The 22,793-nt window shown below is 63.5% G+C and overlaps 3 protein-coding genes across 7 annotated transcripts; 1 reads left to right on the top strand and 2 right to left on the bottom strand.

The window, feature by feature from the left end:
• Positions 1 to 4,806: 4,806 nt before the first annotated feature.
• On the bottom strand, positions 4,807 to 8,847 carry RFNG (RFNG O-fucosylpeptide 3-beta-N-acetylglucosaminyltransferase). Its single transcript, XM_040639969.1, has 8 exons — positions 8,548 to 8,847; positions 7,976 to 8,024; positions 7,296 to 7,398; positions 7,015 to 7,168; positions 6,702 to 6,790; positions 6,444 to 6,609; positions 5,860 to 5,945; positions 4,807 to 5,772 (listed from the first exon to the last, which is right to left on the bottom strand). The coding sequence occupies exons 1-8, from the start codon at positions 8,833 to 8,835 to the stop codon at positions 5,691 to 5,693; spliced, it is 1,017 nt and encodes a 338-aa protein (XP_040495903.1). The 5' UTR covers positions 8,836 to 8,847; the 3' UTR covers positions 4,807 to 5,690.
• A 63-nt stretch (positions 8,848 to 8,910) lies between these two features.
• Positions 8,911 to 14,322, top strand: GPS1 (G protein pathway suppressor 1). 5 transcript variants are annotated; one of them, XM_040639967.1, is made up of 15 exons: positions 8,937 to 9,020; positions 9,331 to 9,415; positions 9,907 to 9,999; positions 10,586 to 10,767; positions 11,291 to 11,455; positions 11,538 to 11,673; positions 11,777 to 11,854; positions 12,013 to 12,070; positions 12,516 to 12,601; positions 12,845 to 12,939; positions 13,070 to 13,175; positions 13,261 to 13,341; positions 13,428 to 13,565; positions 13,654 to 13,788; positions 13,877 to 14,322. In XM_040639967.1, exons 3-15 carry the CDS (start codon positions 9,922 to 9,924, stop codon positions 13,949 to 13,951), a joined length of 1,413 nt encoding a protein of 470 aa, XP_040495901.1. In that variant the 5' UTR covers positions 8,937 to 9,020; positions 9,331 to 9,415; positions 9,907 to 9,921; the 3' UTR covers positions 13,952 to 14,322. The 5 variants fall into 5 exon arrangements, with proteins under 5 accessions (XP_040495899.1, XP_040495898.1, XP_040495901.1 ...); XM_040639966.1 differs by having other exon boundaries at positions 12,010 to 12,070; XM_040639965.1 differs by lacking the exon at positions 9,331 to 9,415 and having other exon boundaries at positions 8,911 to 9,020.
• A 280-nt stretch (positions 14,323 to 14,602) lies between these two features.
• On the bottom strand, positions 14,603 to 20,751 carry DUS1L (dihydrouridine synthase 1 like). Its single transcript, XM_040639968.1, has 14 exons — positions 20,618 to 20,751; positions 19,679 to 19,925; positions 19,065 to 19,173; positions 18,474 to 18,524; positions 18,075 to 18,187; positions 17,476 to 17,558; positions 17,233 to 17,336; positions 16,886 to 17,030; positions 16,606 to 16,702; positions 16,430 to 16,518; positions 15,849 to 15,994; positions 15,459 to 15,496; positions 15,095 to 15,170; positions 14,603 to 14,994 (listed from the first exon to the last, which is right to left on the bottom strand). The coding sequence occupies exons 2-14, from the start codon at positions 19,913 to 19,915 to the stop codon at positions 14,855 to 14,857; spliced, it is 1,428 nt and encodes a 475-aa protein (XP_040495902.1). The 5' UTR covers positions 19,916 to 19,925; positions 20,618 to 20,751; the 3' UTR covers positions 14,603 to 14,854.
• Positions 20,752 to 22,793: the final 2,042 nt, after the last annotated feature.

Raw genomic sequence — 22,793 nt, 5'->3', positions numbered from 1 at the left:
AGGACAGAACTACAAGGAGCAAGTGTGTGAAAAAGAGGGGGGACCTGGGCCGAGCGGGGGAGAGTGAGGAAGTGATTCTTGCACAACTTCGAAGAAAGAAAAACCAAGGAGGAAAGGAAGGGAGGGAAGAGGGAAGGTGGTGGGCAGGAAGAAGGGACAGGGGAGGCGGGAGGGACGGCTGCCCTTACAGGAGGGGGTGCAGTGCCTCCTGGGGGGCCTCCCAAAGCTGTGCATTTTGGGGCTTTTGCTCCTTTCTCCGGGGCACGGGGAAGAGGGGGACAGGTTAGGGGCCCGAGGCCACTCTGTGTGGCTTCAAGCTTCAAATTTATTATTTTACTTTACTTAATTTATTTTATTTATTAAGTAGGCACCACGCCCAGCTTGGAGCCCAACGTGAGGCTTGACCTCAGGACCCCGAGATCAAGACCTGAGCTGAGATCAAGACCTGGGCGCTTACCCGACTGCCCCCCCCCACGCCACCTTCTTGCATGAACCCCTCAGGAGCTGCCTGCCCTTCCAGAGCTCTGGCTCAGGTGGGAGCAGGGACGTCGCTGAGGCTCAGGGGCTGGGGGTGGGGGAGGAAAGCCCACCGGCTGGGCCAGAAGGCGGCCAGGGGCGGAGCAGGGCGAGCCCTGGGCCCGGCACAGGTGCAGGGAAGCCCGCTGGAGGCGGCGGCTGTGGCCGGGGTGCGGGAACCCGAGCCCGTGCGCCCCTGCACTGAGGCCAGGACCCCGTGGAGACCCCTCCTCACCACGATGACTCCCCATAACTGAGCTTTCCAAACTTGGCTCTGGCGTCCTGTCCTCGGGGAGACGGAAGACTGCTGCCCCCGCCTGGTGTGCGCCGGGAGCCGCAAGCTGAGGGCCCGGCCTGCAGGCCCTGCCTTGTCCCGATTCCTTCTCCTCCTTTCTTCCCCTTTCTGCTCCTTCCAGAGCCTGTGTGCGGCTGCAGGGCTGCCCTCACATTCCACGTCAGGAGAACTTTCGGCAGAACTTTCGGCCGAGAGCAAGGTGCCTACCACTGACTGAAAACAGGAGTTTGTGTCTCTGGTAGTAACAGGGAACGGGCGCTTCTGAAGAACCCCCCACCCGGCCCCCCACCCCCGCCAGAGCACCCTCAGAGGCCGGTGTGCCAGAGTCCCACGTCATGGGCACGCGCCAAACTAGAGGCTTCTCCACGCTTTCCGGCTTCCCTCCCCTCGAGCCCGTGACGTGTGGGGAGAGGACTGTGGTCCCTTCCCGGGTCGTGTGCTCATCGCGCTTCTCTGTGCCTCCGTTTTACCCGGTGATGCTGGGGCCGCTTGGAAACCACAGATGGGCCCCGAAGGTAGGAGCGCCCTGGGTTCCCGACCCCCGCCATCACCGTGTGAACAGATGCGTGTTTAGGACTTAGTCCTTCCTGCACCACTGCCAAGCCCAGCCCAACACTCCGTGCTGGCTTTTTTTTTTTTTTTCTTTTTAAGTAAAAACAAATTAATTCATAGACTAATTCTAGCACTGTTTGTTGCAAAGACTTTCCCCCACTGGATTGCTCCGGGGATTTCTCAGGACCCTGTGACGGTGTGCGCGTGCACCTGCGTCTGGGCTCCCCTCCGGGGCCTCTGGGTCTCCGTGTGGGCCGTGCGCGGACGCCCTGCCGTCTCCATCCTGTAGCTCCAGGGAGGTCTTGAGGTCAGGCTGTGTGAGTCCTTCAACTTTGTTCTTTTCCAAGATTGCTTTTTAGATCCCATGAGCTTAGCATCTCCATATAAAGTTCAGATTCAGCTGATCCACTTTTTTGTAATGTGTTTGTCCAAGTTTGGTGCCAGAGTTATCCTGTCCTCACAAATGAGGGAAAATGTCCTCTTCTAACCTATTTTCTGGAAGGCTTTGTGTCATGTCGTTCTTCCCTCCTTGGATGTTTGAGAGAGTTTGCCAGTGAAACCACCTGACCCTGGGGGTTTCTTTGTGGGAACGTTTTTTGTTAATACGTTGAAATATGTAATAAGTATGGGCCGCTCCGATTCTGAATCTCACCTCAGCTCACTTTGCAAACAACACCCTTATTTGGTGGTTCTTACTATATTCACAGAGTCGTGTAACCATAGCTACTCTCTAATCCCAGAATAGGGTTAATCCCTGTTATTCACGGTGGGACCAAGTCACCACAAATACTGAGTTAGCTAACACTGAGCCATTGCCCTTAGAGGAAATGCACGCGGGCTTCACACACGCGCTCACACACCTTACGGAGACGGTAACCCTGGAGATCAAAACACAATTCATTCTGGTAGATTCTACTTGACAAAAGAGAAAACAAGGCTCAGAAGTGTGGCATGAACTTGCATGAGGCCACTAGGTGCCGGAGTGGGGATTCGCACCCGTGCCTCTGGCCGCAGAGCGGGAGCCGTTTGCCCTCTGTGCCCATCCCCCCATCCTCGGGCCTCGCCAATTCTGCCTCAGCTGGGGGCGCGCAAGCCTTCACCTGTCTTCAAGTGGCCAGGAAAGTAGGTGCTGGTCTTGGGATTACAAGCAAATGTTAAGTGGGCCAGTGTGCAAACACACCGTCTTCCAATGGGGATCAAGGGTGTTTTCATCGCCCCGTCAGCAGCTGCTCCCGTTCACCCCAAACCCCAGCAGCTGGCCTGCTCTGCGGGTCCCCGTCCCTCCGGGGCTGGCCTGGGGCCTGGCCTGCGGGGACACGTGTCCTGATGCTTATTAAATACTCATTCAAAAAAGGTTAGAGGAGGTCCAAGGACACACAATTGAATTTTTAAACTTAATTTACAAAATTTTAACTTTTTTGATTATACGTCTACTGCAGGTCCGTCACAAAACATAGTTTGTTATGTGTAAAATACCATAAAGGGGAAAGAGAAAAACCCATTTTACTGGTTTTAGCATTTTTCAGAGACAATTAAACATTTTGGTGTTTCTTTCCAGGCTTTTTTTCCTCTCGGAAGCACAAAGGCACCAGCTGGCCTGGAAGAGCACGCAGCTCAGGAAGCCAGCCAGTCCCACCCCTCCTAGGAGGGCGCCGGGGGCCCGGGGACGGCTGTTCCTCCAGACCCGCTGAGGGGGGTCTGGGCCTCTGAGGTGGTCCGGCCTAGAGCTCCAGCCAGGGGAGGGGCCGTGTGGGCCACTCTAGTGCTGTCTATGGGTCTATGCTATGTGAGCACAGGACGTGGGAGAGGCAGGTGGTCTGAGCGGGCTGGGGTCTGGGAGGTTCAGCTGGTGCCCTGGTCTCGGGGGGCTGCTGCATGCTTCGTGTCCGAGGGTGTGAGGGGAGAGCTCCTGAGCAGGGACAATGCCTGGCAACCTGCCACGAAGCCCCTTCCAAGTGACCTGGGTCCCACGCCAGCTTGCTGCTTTGGGGTCTAACAGCACCGCTTTCAGAGGACCCTGGCTGGCTTCTCCCACCCCCGGGACTCCTGGAGCCCACACCCATCCATCCTCAGGATCCCTTCCCAGGCTGAGGTTCGGCTGTCTCCGGTTCCCGTGTCACCCTGCACGCTGACGGCCCCCCGCAGCCCCAAGCTCGCTGGGTCTGCAGCGGTGTGCGGCTGGCGTTGCCAGAGGCTCTCCGCAAAAGGCCTGAGCAGTGGGACTGCGTGCCTGGGGACAGACGTGTGAAGCAAAGTGGAAAATTGCTCATTGGAAAACTTCATAACCCGCGTGCAACAACACAAAATGGTTGTGCTGTGGCCAGTCGCTTACAAGAAGAGCCTCAAGGCCTGGGTAAGTGGACGTGAACGGAGACCCCGACCCGAGACGGAGAGACGGAACAGGACGGGCTCACAAACCCACGGCAAATCCAACCCTGGGGAATGGCTTACAGAGTGACTGTGTCATAACTGCTGGGAAGTCCGCTGTAGACAGAACAGGGGTGGGGTGGGCGGGCTCTCCCTCCTCTTCTGGGAGACACGTGGCCCTGAGAAGAGCCAGAAACCCGCTCCCGGGTCCTCGGTCGTAACCCACGCAGCAACTGCTCTGCACACGCTCCCTCGGTGGGGGCAGCACGTCCCCTTCCACGGCCCCCCTCCCAGGACACCTCGGCGCGGGCGAGGCGAGGGGCGCTACGGAGGCTCGGGAAGGAGGGCTAAGGGAACCCCGTCTGCCTCGATGGAGCATCGAGACAGCCGCGCCCACCCGCGGCGGCTTGGGGACCGCAGCGGGCTGAGGCCTTCGGGTGTGTTTTTCTCCTGGCCGTGCACCATCGAATCACACACAGAAACCAGGCCACGCTGACTCCAAGCTGCTTGTGGGCGTGTTGCCTGCCTGCCCTATACGCACATCGGCACACGCCTCCACAGCAGTGCTCACTCACGTACGGCCACGCGCACACGTATTCACGCACACGTACTGCCACGCGCACACGTCCACTCACGTACAGCCACGCGCACACGTCCACGCACACTCACGTACAGCCACGCGCACACGTACACGCACACCCACATGCGCCCATGTGCACTGCTGTTTACATACGTGCACACCTGTGCATGTCTGTGTGTGTACACCCCCCCCCCCGGCAATACACACACACTAGTTCCACAGTGTGCTGAGAAAGCAAGCATAACGGGAAGACTACCCTCCTGGGACAGGTTTGTGCGTGTTCATCATTCCCTGCAGGACCCCTCTCCCGACCCCTCGCCGTTTGCTTGGGCTCACACAGAAGAGTCCCATGGCAGCTTAAGGCTTGGCTGGCAGGGCTGTAAGGGGTGCAGATTTGCCTGGGATGGAGCCCCCCTGGAGCAGCGGCTGGAGGCCCCGCCAGGAGCGGAGCTGCCAGGTGCTGTGCTGGTCCATTAAGCCAATGAGCCAAACAGAGTAACCATTGAGCCTTTATTCACTTATGGCAATGGCACAGCAAGGGACCAGAGCGAAAGAGCTGACTCCCCTCGTTCCACTCTCTCCTCCACGGAAAGGCACAGTTAAGGTGGGTCAGCGGCTGGGATGGGGATGCCACACTGCAGAGGGAGCCCCAAACAAAGGGCCCTGCTGCTTTTTGGACTTGGGGCGGGGGAGCCAGGGGAGGAAAAGTACAAAATGGTGGGTCAGAGTGCAGAAATAAGAAGACCTTGACCAAGGGGCCCCTGATGACAAGGCCTCCGGATGGAGATGCCCCAGCTAGGGATAAGCTGTGCCCCAGCCCACTGGCCAGAGGCCTGAGTCCTTACTGCAGCTCCCTCAGAGACCTCGATGCTCTGGCCAGGCACCAAGCCCGGTGAGGACAGGGTGGCTCCCCCGCCCCAGGCCTGCAGGTGAAGCCTCTGTGCTCACCGATGGCCAGCTGACGGATCCTGTCTGTGACCCTGGCCTGGAGCCCACTCAGGGGGCCCAGTCTGTCTGGAACCCCCTCTCCAGCAGGGTAAGGAGGGCAGGATAGAGCCCTGGGAGCCAGATGCCAGCCTCCTCCCAGGCCCTCAGATCCTAGGGTGGCCACCTTTCCCGTGGGAGCACACCTTGGGCTGGGCTAGGGGGGCAGCAGCATCTCCCCCTCCCGCCTTCTGGGGCAGCCTGCACACTGCACAGCCTGGACCCCTGGGTGGGGCAGGCAGCTCTCCCAGAGAGCCTGGTCACCTGGCCCTCCAGGGGCTCTGGGGGAGGCCTGCAGGGCACCCACATCTCCCTGGACGTGGCTGCGGCCACCTGAGAGAGCCGAGGCCAGGAGGGGTCAGCCACGCTCCTCCTCCCTGGGTTGGGAGTCCAGGGTCACCGAGAAACGAGGTCACTCTGCTTGTGCACAGGACACCAATCCGTATCTGGGTACAGAAGGCAGTGGACAGACTTGAACCTGGGAAGGAGACGTGGCGGTCAGGCCTGCTGGGGTGGAGGTGTTTTGGGGGGCTGGTGCCAGAGCCCCTCCGCACTGCCCACTCACCGTGTGGGGTCCTGCTGCAGACTGAAGCCTCCCATCACATTCACGACATTATGTGGGTTTTCTGGACCCCCGTAACTCAAGGTGACCTGGGAGAGGGAAGGGGGCAGGTCACTCTCCCAGGACCAGCTCCACCCCACACCCTCCGCTGGCTTCTGAAGTCAAGCCAGGAGAGGCTGCTGTGCCTCCCGCTTCCTGGGCCCCCCAGGGCAGGACCACCCCTAAGGGCAGACTCGGGAACAGCATGGAAGGGCTGAGAGGTGCAGCCGACACAGAAGACACCTCAGGACGGCGGCTGGTGCGCATGCGGGGGCACCCCTGTCCAAGCCTCCTGTCCCTCTCTGCGTCCTGGTCTGGGACCGCACTGCCCACAGCCGCTGCCCCTTACAAATGAGCCCCCAGACCCAGGCCTCTGGGTCCCAGCAGGCCGAGCACAGGGTCTGCAGCTGCGGGGCTGGGAATTCCTCCCTGAGCCCTGATGGTCCAGCCTGAGATCCCTGGGGGGCCGGTCAGGGGCGGGTCAGGGGCGGGACCCCAGGGGCGAGTGCGCGGGGAGCGCCCGGGGGCTCCGCGCCCAGGGGCCGCACCTGCTGTGGCACAGCGTCAGGCGGCAGCCTCTGCAGGTTCTCCAGGTGGGAATGGAAGAGCGAGCTGGGCAGCAGGCGAGCACCCAGCAGCCCCTCCACGATGTAGCCCACGGTGCAGTCATCCGGCAGCCGCACCCGCTCGGCTGTGCTCATGAAGCTGCCCAGGCTGGTGGGGGTCGGGGAAGAGGGTCAGGGCCTCCTCCATCCTCAGCCCCACCACCCCGGGCCTCCCAGCCCGGGCAGCCAGCACCCCCTCACCTGGCCCAGGGGCTCATCTTCAGAGCGAGGCCTCTGCTCAGGCAGAACCCGGCCCCGCCCGTAGCAAACCAGAACTTGACAGTGGTCACCTGAGGAGGAGAAAGATGCCAGGCGGGCCCCTCAGCAGCTCCCCACACAAATGGCGGGAGTGCCCCGCAAGAGGGTGGGCTTCTGCGACCTGGTCCCCCAGCTCCTCCCACAGCTCCCCCTGAAGTGCCCCCAGCCCCGGGGGTGGGTCAGACACCTGCCCCCCCTGCCCTTCTCCACCGGGGTCTCCACTCTCTCAGCCGCCACTCCCCGGCCCCGCACTCACAGTGCCTCCTCCCTGGACCCTCTCGGCGGCCTCGATGGGGTGGTCCAGGCTGGGCCGCCCCAGGTAGACATCCTGGCTGGGCGAGAAGGTGGAGAGCAGCCGGAGCAGGCCTTTGGGGTTCACATAGTTGTCATCATCCACATGGCAGAACCACCTGGGGGAGGTGGGGAGCGCTCATGAGCGAGGGGCCGCTGCGGGTGGAGGCCTCCACCCCCTGGCCCAGGTGTGTGGGCCCCAGCCCTGGGCTCTCCCGGGGGCACCGGGCCGTGGCCATCACATACTTGCGGCCCGACTCGATGAACTTGTCGTACTCCACCGACATCTTGCAGCACAGTGCCTGGCGGGTGTGCACAGCGGAACAGTTGGTATTGATTACATGGCTGCCTGCCGGGGCAGGGGAGGGGGGTGGAGAAACGAGGCAAGTATGAGGGCCAGAGTAAGATGAGGCCCGCCGCCAGCCCACCCCACGGAGATCAGGGCAAAACGTGGCTGTCCAGTGGGCCTTGCCATCTCGCCCTGCTCAAAGCCCCCAGTCTGGCTCCAACCGCGCAGCCCTGGCCTGGCCTCACTTGCTGACCTTGTTGCTGATCCACAAGGCCCGGACAGGTGACAGCCATTGGGAATCCCGTGAGGGCAAAGCCCCCCCGGGGTTGAGGACACATGCCTGAAGTGGGGCTGCCGGGAAGGAATGACTCTGTTGGAGTGTCTTCAGGGACCGTGGCTCCAGTCGGAGGCCCTGGGAAGCCCGCCAGAGGCTGTGGGAGGCAGAACCTGGCTGGCAGGGTGGGGCCCTGATGCTGGGCTGGTGGCAGGTGGGCACCCTGGCTCTGTTCTCTACCAGCTGTGTGACCCTGGACAAGTGACTTAACCGCTGGACTCTACGTAGCAGGGAGATGGGTGTCACTGCACCAGAGGATAAGCGAGGGGGCCTGGTGCACGCTGGGCTGGGGAGGGTGCTCACCTTCCTGGAGTTGAAGCTCAGGGTCATCCCCATCCGTGAAGATGAACGTCTGGGGAGAGACAACCTGTGAGACCCCAGGTGGACCAGGACGGAGCCGCAGAGATGCCAGCGGGTGAGCCTGGGCTTCAGGGCTGGAGCTTTGGGATGAGAAGAGGGTACCCAGGACGGTCCTGGACGCTTGGGGTTGGGATGGGGGAGAGAGGAGGGTGGCGCCCGCTACTGTCCCTGGCGTCTCCTGGTGCAGTTGGGGCCAGGCCTGCTCTCATGGGGTGTCTGCGGGGTCTTGGTCCAGTGTCAGCTGAGAGAACCCACCCAGGTAGGAGGGGGACTAGGCCTGGGTCCCCAGAGACTCAGAACGGGGGTCTGCCTATCACTCTGAGGACACAGCAGTGGGTAGGGGGTCCCGGGGACGGGGTCCCCGGGGCAGCCCTTGCGGGACAGGGCTGCCAGGGGTCGCGGACAGTTGTGGTCCGGCGTCGGGATCCTGGCTGGGGGCCCCGGGGGATGGGGGCCCCGGGGCTGGGGTCCTGGGGCAGGGGTGTTGACATCGGGGATCCTGGGGCGAGGCCCACCTGTTGGCGGGCCCGGGAGATCCAGGTGCTCAGTAGCAGCCCCAGGCGTGGACCGTGGTTCTTCTGAGTGGTCTTGACAGCGATGAAGACGTCGTCCGGTCGCAGGCGGGGGGCGGTGGCGGGTCGGGCAGGGGACGCCCGCCGGCCGGGGCCTGGAGTCGGGGCCGGGGCCGGGGCCTGGGCTGGGGCCGGCACACGGGGCAGCGGCAGTGGCAGCAGCAGCAGCGCGGCCAGGGCCGCGGCCAGCGCGAGGCAGGCCCGGCACAGCGCCCCCCGCGCGCGGCTCATGCGGCCGCGGGACCCGCGGGCACCGCCCGGGCCCAGGCCGCGCTGCGGCCCCTTTAAGAGCCGCCCCGCCCACCGCGACCCGGAAGCGCTGCCCCGGAAGTGGACGGCGCTGCCCCGGAAGTGGACGGCGCTCCGCGGCGGGGTGGGCGAAGATGCCGCTGCCGGTTCAGGTGTTTAACTTGCAGGTAACGAGCCGTGGCCGGCGGCCCCTCCGCGCCCTCCACGACCCCTACTCCCACCCCCCACCCCCGCCGCCGCCGGGCCGGAGCCGGGCCCCCGCGCGGCCTCCCGTCCCCATGGCCCGGCGGCCTCGCGCAGGGTCCCCGCCGTCGGCCCGGCAGGCCCGGCCCGGCGCTAACGCTCTTTCTCCCTTCAGCAGCAGGCCAGCTGTGTGTCAGGGTCGGGGGGTGCAGAGAGTCAGGACAGAATGAGGGATAGCCCGGCCCCCAGCTCGGCCTCCTCGTCAGTGACAGATCTGTACTGCACCCCTCACAGCAGTAGGTCAGACCTCTTCCTGCCGGGCACGGCCGGGGACTTCAGCCTGAGCGCCAGCCTGTCGGCCTGTACGCTGCTTTATGAGGTACCTTCCAGGACAGGGGGCCCAGGAGCGAGCGAGCGAGCGCGGGAGGGGGGCGCACCCCCGCCCGCCGGGCCGGGCCAGCCAGCGCAGGACGGGCGCCCCAGGAGACTCCTTCCCGCCGCCGCCCGGGCCCTGCCGGCCCCCTGCCGGGCGCTGCTTGCGGCTCGGAGGAAGCTGCGTCAGGACGGTGGCTGGGGGCGTGAAGGGCCTGTCGGGGGTCCCTGGGCAGGGGGCCCCCGCTGCCTGCTCTCCGCTCCAGAGGCCGGCGGTGGAGATGGCGCCAGGGCTGTCGGCTCAGCAGCCGCTGGGCTTGCGAGGGGCGGCGTTGGACGCGGGCCGGAGCGGGGAGGGGCAGGGACGCAGGCGCTCCCGGACAGGATCCCGCCGGGGACGTGGCACCGCGGGCAGAGCCCGACTCAGGGCACGGTGAGGGTTTCTCGCCCTTCCTGGGCAGTCCGGTTCGAGTGCCAAGGTGGCTGCCTGTGTTGCAGGGGGCCGTGGAGCCCATGCAGATCGATGTGGACCCCCAGGAAGACCCGCAGAACGCACCCGATGTCAACTACGTGGTGGAGAACCCCACCCTGGTAAGGAGCCCACCGGGCGGTCCTGGGGCAGGCAGCAGGTGGCTTTGGGGCGTCAGTCCTGGAGCGGGGGCTAGGCCAGACTCCCCACGCAGGCCATGTTTTTCTCTGATTTGGAAACCTTTAGGCTGTTCGGTCACCCACTTGTTATAAGGGGTGGTAGCCCAGCCGGAAACCGCGCACCCCACTTCTCTCCCACATGCGAGAGCCCCATGTGCAGCTTTTCTCAGACTGAGGACGGGTCTTTCTTGGGGCCCAGCCTATGGAGCACTGCTTCCTGACTGCTCTGCCTGGGGACTGGCAGTCACCAGTGGTGCCCATCTGGCTCTGGCCATTCACTCCCTCAGCCCCCCGGGGCAGAGCTCTGCCCTGGAGGCCCCTGCACTGGCCCACCCCAAGCGGCCTTTGCCAGCGCTGGATCACGATCTGTCTGGTGCCCGAATACCCAGTTGTTCTTGTCATCGGCATAGGGCCTCTCGGATACTGCAGAAGGGTCAGCGTTTGGGTCCTGCTCTTGACTCACTTGCCAGGGCTTGATCTGGGGTCCTGCCTTGCACAGTCTCCATCCACTCCCCCACCCCCACTTCAGGATCTGGAGCAGTATGCGGCCAGCTACAGCGGGCTAATGCGCATCGAACGACTGCAGTTCATTGCTGACCACTGCCCCCCGCTGCGGGTGGAGGCCCTGAAGATGGCCCTCTCCTTTGTGCAGAGGACCTTCAATGTGGACATGTATGAAGAGATCCACCGCAAGCTCTCGGACGCCACCAGGTGAGACCGGGGGCTTGGCAAGAGGACACAGGGCCCTTGGTGGGGGCAGACACCAGGGGCTGGGCGTGGTATGTCCCCCTTGGGTCTAGCCCAGGTGGGGGCCCTTCATGTGCCCCTGTGAGTCTTGACACCGTCCCCATGTGGGCACTTAATAGCATCACTGCCTCGACGTGGTGATCTGGCCTTCCTTGTTGAAAAGCCAGGAAGGGCAATAAATGGCAAAACGGGCTAGGTTCTCACTCCCCACTCTGTGGCTCTCTTTACGTTGTCCTGGCTTTTTTCTGTGTGCACGTGACACGTAGTTATTCTGACATCAAGCAGAACTTGTGAAGACAGCACTTTGCTTCTCTCCTCTTGGCATGGCTGCACGCACGACCCTTTTCCTGTTGGGCATCCCCGCCAGGCCATGGGCCCCTGTGTTCCTGTGCTGGCTGGGTGCTCACTCGGCTGGGGCTGGGCAGGGGCTCCCGGGAGGCACCCATCCTCCTGCACCTTGGCCCCTGATGGCCAAGTACTCCCTCAGGGAGCTGCAGAATGCTCCGGACACCATCCCAGAGAGCGGCGTGGAGCCGCCACCCCTTGACACGGCCTGGGTGGAGGCCACGCGGAAGAAGGCCTTGCTGAAGCTGGAGAAGCTGGACACGGACCTAAAGAACTACAAGGGCAACTCCATCAAGGAGAGTATCAGGTGCTGCTCCCGGGAGGCTGGGAGGCGGGTGTCGAGGCCCACGTGGCCCTGGGCCCAGGTCTGCTCACGCCTGGGCCCACAGGCGCGGCCACGATGACCTGGGTGACCACTATCTGGACTGTGGGGACCTGAGCAATGCCCTGAAGTGTTACTCCCGGGCCCGGGACTATTGCACCAGCGCCAAGCACGTCATCAACATGTGCCTCAACGTCATCAAGGTGGGCCCTGCCTCTGTCGGGTGGGCATCAGGAGGGGCTGCAGAGCAGCACTCCCCGGCGCCAGGAGGGGGCGCCCAGGCTGAGTCCCCCGCCCGCCCACCAGGTCAGCGTCTACTTGCAGAATTGGTCTCACGTGCTGAGCTACGTCAGCAAGGCTGAGTCCACGCCGGAGATTGCCGAGGTAACGCCGCCTCAGACCCCGTCCCAGGGACTGCTGCGGCCCCGGTGGGCCTCGTCCTCCCCAGTCGGCCCTTGCCCCTCTCGGGCGGCGGCAGGGCCCGGGAAAGGACCAGGGTGTGGAGGCTGGTGGCTCATGTGTCCCCCTTTCCCCTGCAGCAGCGTGGGGAGCGGGACAGCCAGACCCAGGCGATCCTCACCAAGCTCAAGTGTGCTGCAGGTGAGGGCCTCGGGGCGGGAGGACGCCACGGCTGACCCCGGCACTGGGGTGGCCTCGTGTGCCGGATGTTAGGTCCTCACAGCCAGAGTGGTGGGCCTTGTCACATCTGAGGAAATGTCTGAGCTCTGCACCCACGGCCCCGGGGGTGCCTGCCAGGCTCCGGTCTTGGGCGGGGAAGCCAGCCTGTGGCCAGTGGTCAGGAGCTGAGGCATTGCTAACAGGTGGGCCTGGGAGCCCTTTGCAGGAGTGACAGCCGCTGTGCACGGCTTCCCTGGGCCCTTGACTCAAGGAGAGTGCCCCAGTCAGTGCTCTCGGGCGTGGTTACATCTTGACCAGAATCCTTGTCCCTGACACTGAGCAGCAGCTGGGCTGGGAGAGGTGAGGGTGGCTCTGGCAGCTTCCTCTGGGCACCAGGCTTCATTCTGCCAACCCCCCACCTCCCTAGGCCTAGCCGAGTTGGCCGCGCGCAAGTATAAGCAGGCTGCCAAGTGCTTCTTGCTGGCTTCATTTGATCACTGTGATTTCCCCGAGGTGAGGGACAGGAGGGTGTCTGGGGACGAGCCCTTGCTGGGACGCGGGAAGCAGGGGGAGGGTTTGTGGGTTGGGTTGTTTATTGAGGGGTATCCCCCCCCCCCATGGAGTCCTATGTATTCTTTGGCTGGGTGGTGGGCGGAGCAGGGGTGACCCAGCCTTGTGTCTGGGCTTCCTCCTCGGATTCTGTCTCGACTGTCAGCGACCCTGATGTCTGGACCTAACTCTCTTCTGGCCCTTCAGCTGCTATCTCCCAGCAATGTGGCCGTCTATGGTGGCCTGTGTGCCTTGGCCACTTTCGACCGCCAGGAGCTGCAGCGCAACGTCATCTCCAGCAGGTGGGTGAGAGTGGGGTGATAGCCCCGCAGACCGTCCCTCTCCGGGGGCCCTTTCTCTGGCCCTGCACCTCCCCGGCCTGCAGGCCAGGTGGCAGGTGTGGGGCCGGCTCTGAGGGGTGTGCACCTGCAGCTCCTTCAAGTTGTTCTTGGAGCTGGAGCCACAGGTTCGTGACATCATCTTCAAATTCTATGAGTCCAAGTACGCCTCGTGCCTCAAGATGCTGGATGAGATGAAGGTGAGGGACCTGCCTGCTCTGGATGGGGAGGGGGGACCAGGCAGAGGGCGGCAGGTGGTGGTGCCTGACTGGGTCTCCTCACCAGGACAACCTGCTCTTGGACATGTACCTGGCCCCCCACGTCAGGACCCTGTACACCCAGATCCGCAACCGCGCCCTCATCCAGGTAGATGTGGGGGCACGAAGGCCGAGGCGGGGCGCTACGGATGGGTCTGGGAGTCGCGGGAGGCTGACGCGCCCTCTGCCCTGCAGTACTTCAGCCCCTACGTGTCGGCCGACATGCACAAGATGGCCGCGGCCTTCAACACCACCGTGGCGGCCCTGGAGGACGAGCTGACGCAGCTCATCCTCGAGGGGCTCATCAACGCCCGCATCGACTCCCACAGCAAGGTGCCTGGACTGGGGTCGAGGCCGTGGGTGTGGGAGGGGGCCCCTGAGACCCGGTGAGCACCGCTGAGCCCCGTCCCTCCCGCCGCAGATCCTGTACGCCAGGGATGTGGATCAACGCAGCACCACCTTTGAGAAGTCGCTGCTGATGGGGAAGGAGTTCCAGAGACGCGCCAAGGCGATGATCCTGCGGGCGGCCGTGCTGCGTAACCAGATTCACGTCAAGGTGAGGGCGGGGGCGGCCCTGGCGCGGAGAGGCAGCGAGGTGGGCACACGCGCGTCCCCTGGGCTGAGCAGCCCCATCTCCACCCCAGTCCCCTCCCCGAGAAGGGAGCCAGGGGGAGCTGACGCCGGCCAACAGCCAGTCCCGAATGAGCACCAACATGTGAGGGCGTCTGTCGGCCTCCGGGATGGTCTGCGTGCCCCCACCCTCGGACTTGGACACGCAGGCTCCCGTGGCTCGTGAGGCACTTCTGGAGGTTACCCCTGCCCCCGTGAAGGGCCCCCCGCCGGGGTGTCCACGTCCAGCTTCTCGTGACCCCTCCACCCTGTTGTGCCCCGTGGGGGGGGCCCTGGCGAAGTGGGCTGTTGCTCAAGGCCCTTCCTGGAAGGAGAGACCGCAGGGCTCACATGTGCGGCGCCCAGCCCCCCCTCCCCCCCACGCACCCCAGCGGCACTGCCTCCCAACTTTCCTGTTCCTGTGTCACTTGGGGTTGCAGACAAGTTCGATCTCAGACCATTAAAAGGCAGCCTGAGAACACTCCCCTCGTGCTGTTTCTTCCTGCTAAGAGGGCTTCTGAGGCTCATCTCCATGAGGTCAGGCTTTGGGGCTCCCCACCCCTCACGCAGCCGGTGCAGTGGGGAGGGGACTGAGGCCAGCGCGCTGCCCTCCGTTAGGAAGGTTCCCCAAGGCAGGGGGTTCCTTCCGTGGCTGCTTGTTTTGAGTCTTTATTGCCCTGACCCCACCCTCCCGACTCACAGCCTTGCTTCGAGTTTCCGCTGGGCCTGGGGCCTTCACATACCGTCTCCGGCTCTGAACGTGCATCTTTGAAAGGATTTATTGTTCACTTCTAACACACACGTTGCGAGGGGGCAGGTCCAGCCTGGGAGCCTGCTCCCTGGTGCAGCATTTCCGGGCTCCCAGCGGAGGCCGAGGGGAAGACCAGCTCATCCTTCTGTGTTGAGTAGTGGGAGATTCCCTGAGTAAAGGCATTTCCTTAAGTGGGACGTGTTGAGGTCTCAGCAGCAGTCCTGGGGCCTGGTGGGCCGGTGTGTCGCGCTCCAGCTGCCCCTCAGGCCAGGGCACTGCCCACAACCTCAGGAAGGCCGCCTGGCTCCCCAGATCCTGCTGGCTGAGACTCCTGCGGCCGGGACTGGGCCCCTTTCCAAGCCAGAGACTTCTCCAATTTGGTTTTAAAAAGCAATCCGTGACCTGGCAGAGAAGGAGGGAAGTGGGGCTCAGGAGGCTGAGGGTCCCACTGCCCCCTGGGGGCCGGGGATGGGGGGCGCTGGCAGCAGCAGGTGCCCCTTACCTGGGCAGTCTGCGGCCTCTCTGAAAGCTCGCTTCTTACAGCAGCCCCGGCACAGGTTGAACACACATCTGTTACCCTGGACGCGGGAAAGCTAGTGAGCCTGGGGCTAACGCCCCTCCTGAGCAAGGCCCCCAAAACGCAGGGCCGGCTGGGGCACCAGCAGGCTGCACCCTGGCCCAAGGCTGGCCTGCCACGCTGCGAGGGGCTGTCCTGAGGGGGAGAAGCAGCCACCCCCCCTCGGGCTGCCCCCTCAGCAGACAGGGAAAGGACAGTCCCCGCAGGTCCTGGGCAGCGTCAGCGGGGACCACCCTGCCAGCCACCTCCTGACACTGAGCTCTGCCCTAGGCAGCACGGCCAAACTCACCTTTGGGTTTCCACACTGATCACACTTTGCGTATTTTGCTGAGAAAAGAACAGAAGCAAATGTTGGTTGAGCAGGTGAGCCTGCCTCCTACCTGCCATTTCCTCCAGAGTGCCTGCTGCCGGCTGTGTCCCACCGTGTCCCGCCGTGTATGGCCCGAGGACGCAGCACACGTGCCCCCACCGTTCACTGGTTGCTTGCCACTAGAAGAACCTTCTCAGGACGGTAGCCCCAAAGCCCACCTCTGGCTCCGAGCAGTGGCCGAGGGAGCACATGGCAGGCAGGGCCACGGCTGCTTCATGTAGCAGCCTGGGTCACCGGCGGCCCTTGCTACTGCTCTCCCACCTGCCCTGGGGCGGAGCTCCCGGGGCCCCCGCAGTGGGAGCAGCTTACGCTTCAGCGAGGCATCGAAGGTCTTGTGGGGGTTCCTCAGCTGCTTCTTCTGCTTGTTCTTGGACAGGACGTCTGTGCCGCCCTCCTCCTCCTCCAGGGCCCGCTTGCTGCGGGCACCCCCGTTCTCCTTGCTTCCTTCCCGGGGCCTGAAAGGGAAGGGCAGCGGGCAGAGCTGGGGGCGCCCCGCAAGAGGCGACCCACCAGCCTGGGCCCCAGGGCAAGGACGTGCATACAGAGCCCCAGCAGCTTGGCTCCTGGGCCACGGCTGGGCCTGAGTGGCCACAGATCACAGTCCAGCCGCGGCTGTGAGGACCCAGTGGAAGCTCAGGGTTGTGTGCCCCTTGCCCCCAGTACAAGAAGCACTTAAGAGCTATCTTCTTATGGAAAAAAGACATAAAACCACAGCACCCACGATGGGTGAGGGCAAAGCCGGCACTGCGGGATGGAGCCCAGCCACCAGCACCCTCCGCCAAGGCTGCAGAGAGGAGGCCAGGCACCTGCTGTGGCAGTGGCGGAGTGCCCTCTCCTCTGTGTGCACCCCAGCCCCCCAACCCCGGCCCGTGGGCTGGTGCGAAGCTCACCCTGGCCGCAAGTAGGGCTGGCAGATCCAGTGGAAGAAAGGCAAGCCGCCAGATGGCTCCTCTCCCTCCTTCTGCCTGGATATATCCTCCTGCGAAAGCCCAGAGCACCCCAGGTCACGGAGCCCAGCACTCCCCCGCCCCCCTGCTCCCCGCGCCCCCGCAGCCCCGTCACCTGCCTGACACCGCAGCTTCAGTTCCTGGTTCACGGCTGCAACACCCTCCAGGGTCTTCACTTTGGCGAGCTCCTCCCGGAGCTGCTGATGCACCTGCAGCCTGGGACAGAGGCTCCATCACCGAGCCGGCCCCGCCTCCCACTCCCCAGGCCGAGCCCAAGCCCCGCACACAGACGGGCACTCTCCATCTCTCTTCTGAGCCAGACCCACTACACGTCTCCAGAGAGCTCCCTCCTAACACCCCCAACACCCCAGTCAGGCGTCCACCTCAACAGCAACTCACGCGTGGTGCCACAGCTTGAAGAGGTGGGCCCGCACGTAAGACAGGGGGCAGGGGTGCTGCCGCACGATGTCCAGGTACTCCTCGGCCAGCTCCCACACGGCGGGGCTGCGGCCCTCAAACAGGGCGGGGTTGTGCAGGTTGCCCTCTGTGGGGTATTGCTCAAGGTGGCAGGTGCTCACATCCCCGGAGGGCTGGCCCCCCCACCATGTCACGCCAAGGGCAGCCGCCAGTCCGAGCGCTCAGGCCCATCAGGCCGACGAGGCCTGTGAGTGAGGCCAGCGTGGGGCCCAGGGCATCAGGATGGCGACAGGCGCCTCCAGCGTCTGCCAGCCGTGGCCCTGCCTCACCTGCACTCATGACCCCCTGGACTCCTGTGTCCTGGATGCAACGTTCCACGTCCCGCAGGCACTGGATGTTCCCATTGGCAAACACGGGGATGGCCACTGCCTTCCTGTCGGCAGCAGGTGGACACTCAGAAAAAAAGGACTCTGTCCCTTCACCCCCCAGAGGACGGTGCTCCAGCCGCCACACTCCATCCGAGCAGGTGCTTCTCGGCCCAGGCAGCCGCGCCCCCCTCCACGCACACTCACCGCACGGCCTTGATGTGCTCCCAGGACGCAGTGCCCGACAAGGGCCCCTTCTGCTCCTTGGTGCGCCCGTGCACGGTCAGCAACTAGAACACAGCGATGCCCAGCTCTACCCTGCTCGCGGCCGCAGACCCCCGGGCCCAGCTCACTCAGTGCCTGCCCCCCAGTCCCCTGGGTTGCAACTGGTGGGGTGCTGCCCGGGGCTCCCACGTCCCACGGGTCCACCCAACACGCAAAGCAGACAGGCCCAGCCCTGTTCAAGGGCCAGTCTTCCCGGAAATGGCAGCACCCCAGCACCAAAGGCGTCAGGGACAGACGGGCAGGCGGGCACCAACCTGACCGTGAGGCTGGTGGCAGGTGGGGAGAAGGCAGCGGAGGCCTGGCACCTCCTCCTGCCCAGTACCAGCCTCCCTCTTGGGAGCCTGCGGCTCACCCACCCTCACCAGGCCTCGCCTCGTGGTCGCCATGATTCCGGTCCACCCTGGCGAGTCACTGCCTCACGGGAGCTCCTGGAGGCAAGGAGCACTCCACATCTGGCCCAGGGTGCAGAGGACACGAGGCAGGGGAGTAGCACGTGGCCCTGTGAGCCCACAGCCCCGCACCTGGCAGCCAGCCTTCTCCAGCATCTGGGCGTACTTCACAGTCTTGTCAATCTCCGGGAAGACACGGATTTTGCATGTGACGGGGACAGAGAGTTTCTCGTGTGCCAGCAGAACTGGGGAAAAGGAGAATCGGCTTCTGAGAAGCGTGGTGTTCACTTCAGGCAGGCGGGGCGCCTGCCTCCGCCAGATCCCATCTGCCAGCGTGCTGCAGGGGCCGGGCCGGGGCCAGAGCACCTGCCGTCAGGCTCAGATGAGCAGCTGGTGTGGGATGCGCGGCCTCACAGCCGCTCCTGCAGTGGGGCGCGTGCCGCGGCCAGGGCTCAGCGGCCGCCGGCTCAGGGCTCCTTTAGCAACTACGACCCAGCCTGACTCCCCACCCACAGCTTGCGGCCAACTCACTCATTCTCTGGAGCAGGTCCCACTCCTCCTGCAGGAAGGCACCATAGTGACCTGCAAAGACCAGCATGGCCCTCAGCACCCGTTCCCCCGTGTCCACACAGGGCACGCGCCCCCTGCCATGCCAGTCCTGAGGGGCCACAGGAATAATCACCGAGTTGAGCAGTGTCTCAGCATCACACTTGGGGGAAGTGTGCCCAGGTGCGGAGCTCAAGGGCACTGAAGGCAATGCCCACCCTGCACGGCTGCCCAACCAGCAACCCCTGAACCGTACGCTTAGCAGCGCACGGCGGCAGTGTGCGGGTGACGGGGTGGGGGGGATGACACCTCCTTCCCGCAAAGCGTGTTCACCCGCAGGGAGCCCAGTGACACCCCCCCCCGCGCACTAAGGGGAGTGATAAGCCTCTGAGAGCCAGCAGAACCCTGTCCCTCCAGAGAGAGGAGCAAAGAAAGGCCTGAGACGCCACTGGGAGCAGCGCCAGGCCCTCCCCCGGTCGCGTCCACACCCTGGCCTCTAGCTGGGCACTCTGCGGGTTCAGGGCCTTGCCCCCGCCCAAAGCAGTGCTCAGTACAGCGACCCGAAGCTGAACTCACCTCGCTTGGCTATCATCTGCGGGCAACCCAAGTTCAGGTCGATGGCATCACAGTAATCCTGCGCCAGGAGAGCCGCCTGGACAAACACCTCTGGATCATTGGCACAGAACTGGGAAAGACACAGAAGGTCCCATGAGCCCAAGCCAGGCCCTGGTACCACAGCTCCCCAGCCCCACAGGGCGTTCATATGCGGCCCAGTGGAGACAGGGTCCCCAGGGCTGACTGCAGGATGCATCCTGTCCTAAACATTTACAGTATGGCATGTGCCCACACCACAAGGAGGGGGAGTCACTGATTCACAATGGTCCCGACTGGAACAAAAAACTGGCATCACTGACTTTAGCTAGAGAACAGAGTGTTCTTCCCCATCGTCTGATAACGACAGAACACGTGGCGGACAGCAGGCAGGCAACGGGGGGGGGGGAATCCTCCACAGCGCCCAAGGCATCCTCTCCCCCAAACTCAGCCAGCACCCGGCGAAGGGATAAATCTCTGGGAGACCAGCAGCAGGAGCCCTGGGAAGCCTAGTGCTTCACCACAGCACCCCACCCCCATCGGGAAGCTGTTAATGGAAAGAGGCTCCACCTGGTGCTCCTTGCCAGGCCCCTGCCCACCTGCACAATGAGAGGCCGGTCCTCGGGGCACACTTCGCAGTACAAGTTCTCCTTCCGATAGTTGGCATCGCGGACGAAGACCTGGGCGTGTAGCATGGGGGTGTAGCAGAGCTGGGCCCCGTGTCGGCGGCTCAGCAGCCTCCAGGCCAACTCACTCTGGTCCACCATGGGCGCCACCACGTGGCGAGCCCCCCCCAGGGTGCGGCTCCAGAACTCGAAGCCCTGCAGCTTTGGCATCGCCTCCACACTGAAGGGGGAGACCAAGGGCTCAGCCGGCCGCGGCGGCGGGGGCGGGGCATCCACGCAGGCGTAGGATCGGACCCAGAGGAAGCGCTACCCTCCCTCGAGGCCACTCCAGGGCAGCCTGATGGTCACGGATACGGACATCAAGGGTGACACCGGCTGCAGGTCCAGAACCATCACCTTCCAGCGGAGGCCGTCACCCCCTGCTCGCTAGCAAGCCAATGGAACAGGGAAGGAGCTGTCTAGTCCTGGTCTGCGGGTCCGAGTCCCCCTCGGGACACCTCGGTCAGGGAGAACCGCCCCGCCCACCTCCTCTTCACAGGAAACGTCCGAACAGACTCTCTTCTCTGGCTTCTAGGACCTGTGCGGGCCAGCCGCCCTCGCTGGACCTGCCCGTCCCTACAAGCAACTAGCCGAGCCCCAGCGGAGCCCCGGAGGGGCGGCCCGGCTCACAGGGACAGCCGGGCCGGGAGCGGCAGCCCCCCCGCGCCCCGAGCTCTGCGATCACGGAGCAGTCACGGGCCTGGCCACTGACCGAGCGCGCACCTGGGGGTCTGGCACTTCCGGAGACCCTGAGGTCCCACGGAAAGTCCCCGAAGCGGCCGGAGCACGAGCGCGCGGGGCGCCGCAGCGCTGTCACCGTCACTGCCGCCTCGCGCTGGCAGGACCGCCGGGCCGGACCCGCAGGACACCTACCTGCGCCCGGGCCCGGGCTCCTCCCGGACCGCCGCCGGGCTTCTGGGGGCCAGGGCGCGGCGGGGGCTCCCTCGGTGCCCGCAGGCCGCCACGCCGGGGCCGCCACCCGGCCCAGGGCTCCGCGCCGGGGCCGCCGGAAGGTGCCTCTGCCAGGGCGGTCCGGGCGGCCCGCGGTGCGGCGGGAAACGCGTCCCCGGGAAACCGCGCCCGGCCGCGGAGAAGCCCCGCCCCACGAGGTCGGAGGTCAGACGCTGGAGGTCGGCCGGGCCCCGCCACAGCGCGGTCGGGCGGGGGAGGGTGACGTGCCGACCGCGGAGGCCGAGGCCCGGCCCGGCCGGCGCCCGCTTTCCACTCCGAGCTCCCGCCTCTGTCTCCTAAAGGGGCCGCAAGTCCCCGCCTCAGTTCAGCACTCAGAGGCCTTAGGGGACCCCCCCCCAGGCCGGAAGTGCTGCTATCGGCGAGGCCACACCCCCGAACTTCCGGGGCCCGGCCCGGGCGTGCGCGACGCTACCCCGCTGGAAACTGAGCACGCACGCGCAGAGCGCTCCCCGCCGCGGGGGCTGGCGGAAGCGCACCCGGATGTCCGGGGCTGTCGGGTCAGGAGCGACCCTCCGGAGTAGCTTCGATGGCGGGGTTTCTTCCTGGCGCTTCCCCGAAACCCGTTCCCCCTTCCTGAAGGAGCCTTTTGGTCTCACCTTTCCCCTGATTAGCGAGGCACCCGAACCCCTGCTCTGCCGGCTGCTCGAGCCCCTGCTCGGCGCCTGGGAGTGCACGTGCCCTTGGCTTAATTCGCGGGCCTCTGCGCACGAACCCGACAGGATGGAGGGACGGGTGCCAGTCATTTTATTCCAGCCTTAAATATTGCAGCATCCCCAAAGGACAAGGATTAAAAGAAGAATAATAACCAAACATGAGAGATAGACTAACATCTGAAAAATAAGGACCATACCAAATATAGCTCCTGTGTCCGCCAGGGGAGCCAGTGCTGGAATGTAGCTGGTCTTAGTTGAAATGTGCTGTTACGTGTGAAACATACAGATTTCAAAGGCTTAGGAAGAAGGGAAAGAAGTGTAAGCGTTCATTCATAATTTTAAAGATATTGATTACATGTTGAAATGATACTATTTTTTTTTAAGATTTTATTTATTTATTCGACAGAGATAGAGACAGCCAGCGAGAAAGGGAACACAAGCAGGGGGAGTGGGAGAGGAAGAAGCAGGCTCCTAGCGGAGGAGCCTGATGTGGGGCTCGATCCCATAACGCGGGGATCACGCCCTGAGCCGAAGGCAGACGCTTAGCCGCTGTGCCACCCAGGCGCCCCTGAAATGATACTATTTCTTACACTGACTTAAATACATTATTAAAATTAATGTCACAGAGGCATGCCTGGGCGGCTCCTTCGATTGAGCAGTCCACTCTGGGTTTCAGCTCAGGTCATGATCTCGGGGTCGTGGGATTGGAGACCCCTGTGGGGCTCTACCCTCAGTGGGGGGGTCTTCTTGGGATTCTCTTTCTTCCTTTTTCTCTGCCCCTTCCCTCCCACCGGCCTAAGTAAATAGGTCTTTTAACACACACACACACACACAAAACCCAAAATCAACACCATGCTTATTTTTTTTAATATGGTTACTAGAAAATTTTAAATTACATATGTGGGCAGGATTTCTGGAATAGCAGATTGAGGAGTTTTCCAAATCCCTTCCCAAAAAAGCAATGTTAAAACAGGACAAATTGTTAAAAGCAACCATTCCAGGGCTCTCTCTCTCTCTTTTTTTTTTTAAGATTTTATTTATTTATTTGACAGCACAGGCAGGGGGAGCAGCAGGTAGAGTAAGAGGGAGAAGCAGATTCCCTGCTGAGCAGGGAGCCCAACTCGGGGGCTCGATCCCAACACTCTGAGATCATGACCTGAGCCGAAGGCAAACGCCTAACAACTGAGCCACCCAGGTGCCCCCCATGCCAGGACTCTTGACCAAAGGCATACAACATTTGAGAGCACTTTGAAAAAAATGACTGAACATCCGGTGTGCCTGGCTGGCTCAGTCAGTGGAGCCAGGGACCCGGTGTGACTCTTGATCTCGGGATTATGGGTGTGAGCCCCATGTTGGCTGTAGAAATTACTCAAAAATAAAATCTTAAAAAAAAAAAAAGGGATGCCTGGGTGGCTCAGTCGGTT

The sequence above is a fragment of the Ursus maritimus genome, unplaced genomic scaffold, assembly GCF_017311325.1.
Source record: "Ursus maritimus isolate PB19 unplaced genomic scaffold, ASM1731132v1 scaffold_24, whole genome shotgun sequence".
Taxonomy (NCBI): Eukaryota; Metazoa; Chordata; class Mammalia; order Carnivora; family Ursidae; genus Ursus; species Ursus maritimus.
This window is presented reverse-complemented; position numbering and strand designations above follow the sequence as displayed.

Bases quoted from the DNA above. Each gene is read 5' to 3' on its own strand.
- DUS1L (XM_040639968.1), bottom strand. From the start codon at position 19,915: ATGCCAAAGCTGCAGGGCTTCGAGTTCTGGAGCCGCACCCTGGGGGGG. The intron at 16,703-16,885 runs GTGAGTTGCTGT...CCTCTGTCCCAG, and splicing joins TTCAAGCTGTGGCACCACGC to GCTGCAGGTGCATCAGCAGC. The intron at 15,171-15,458 runs GTGAGTTTGGCC...TCCCGCGTCCAG, and splicing joins ATCAGTGTGGAAACCCAAAG to GGTAACAGATGTGTGTTCAA.
- RFNG (XM_040639969.1), bottom strand. From the start codon at position 8,835: ATGAGCCGCGCGCGGGGGGCGCTGTGCCGGGCCTGCCTCGCGCTGGCC. The intron at 7,169-7,295 runs GTATGTGATGGC...CACCTCCCCCAG, and splicing joins TTCATCGAGTCGGGCCGCAA to GTGGTTCTGCCATGTGGATG. The intron at 6,610-6,701 runs GTGAGGGGGTGC...GACCCCCACCAG, and splicing joins AAGATGAGCCCCTGGGCCAG to CCTGGGCAGCTTCATGAGCA.
- GPS1 (XM_040639963.1), top strand. From the start codon at position 9,263: ATGAGGGATAGCCCGGCCCCCAGCTCGGCCTCCTCGTCAGTGACAGAT. The intron at 12,071-12,515 runs GTGAGGGCCTCG...CCACCTCCCTAG, and splicing joins CAAGCTCAAGTGTGCTGCAG to GCCTAGCCGAGTTGGCCGCG. The intron at 12,602-12,844 runs GTGAGGGACAGG...CTGGCCCTTCAG, and splicing joins ATCACTGTGATTTCCCCGAG to CTGCTATCTCCCAGCAATGT.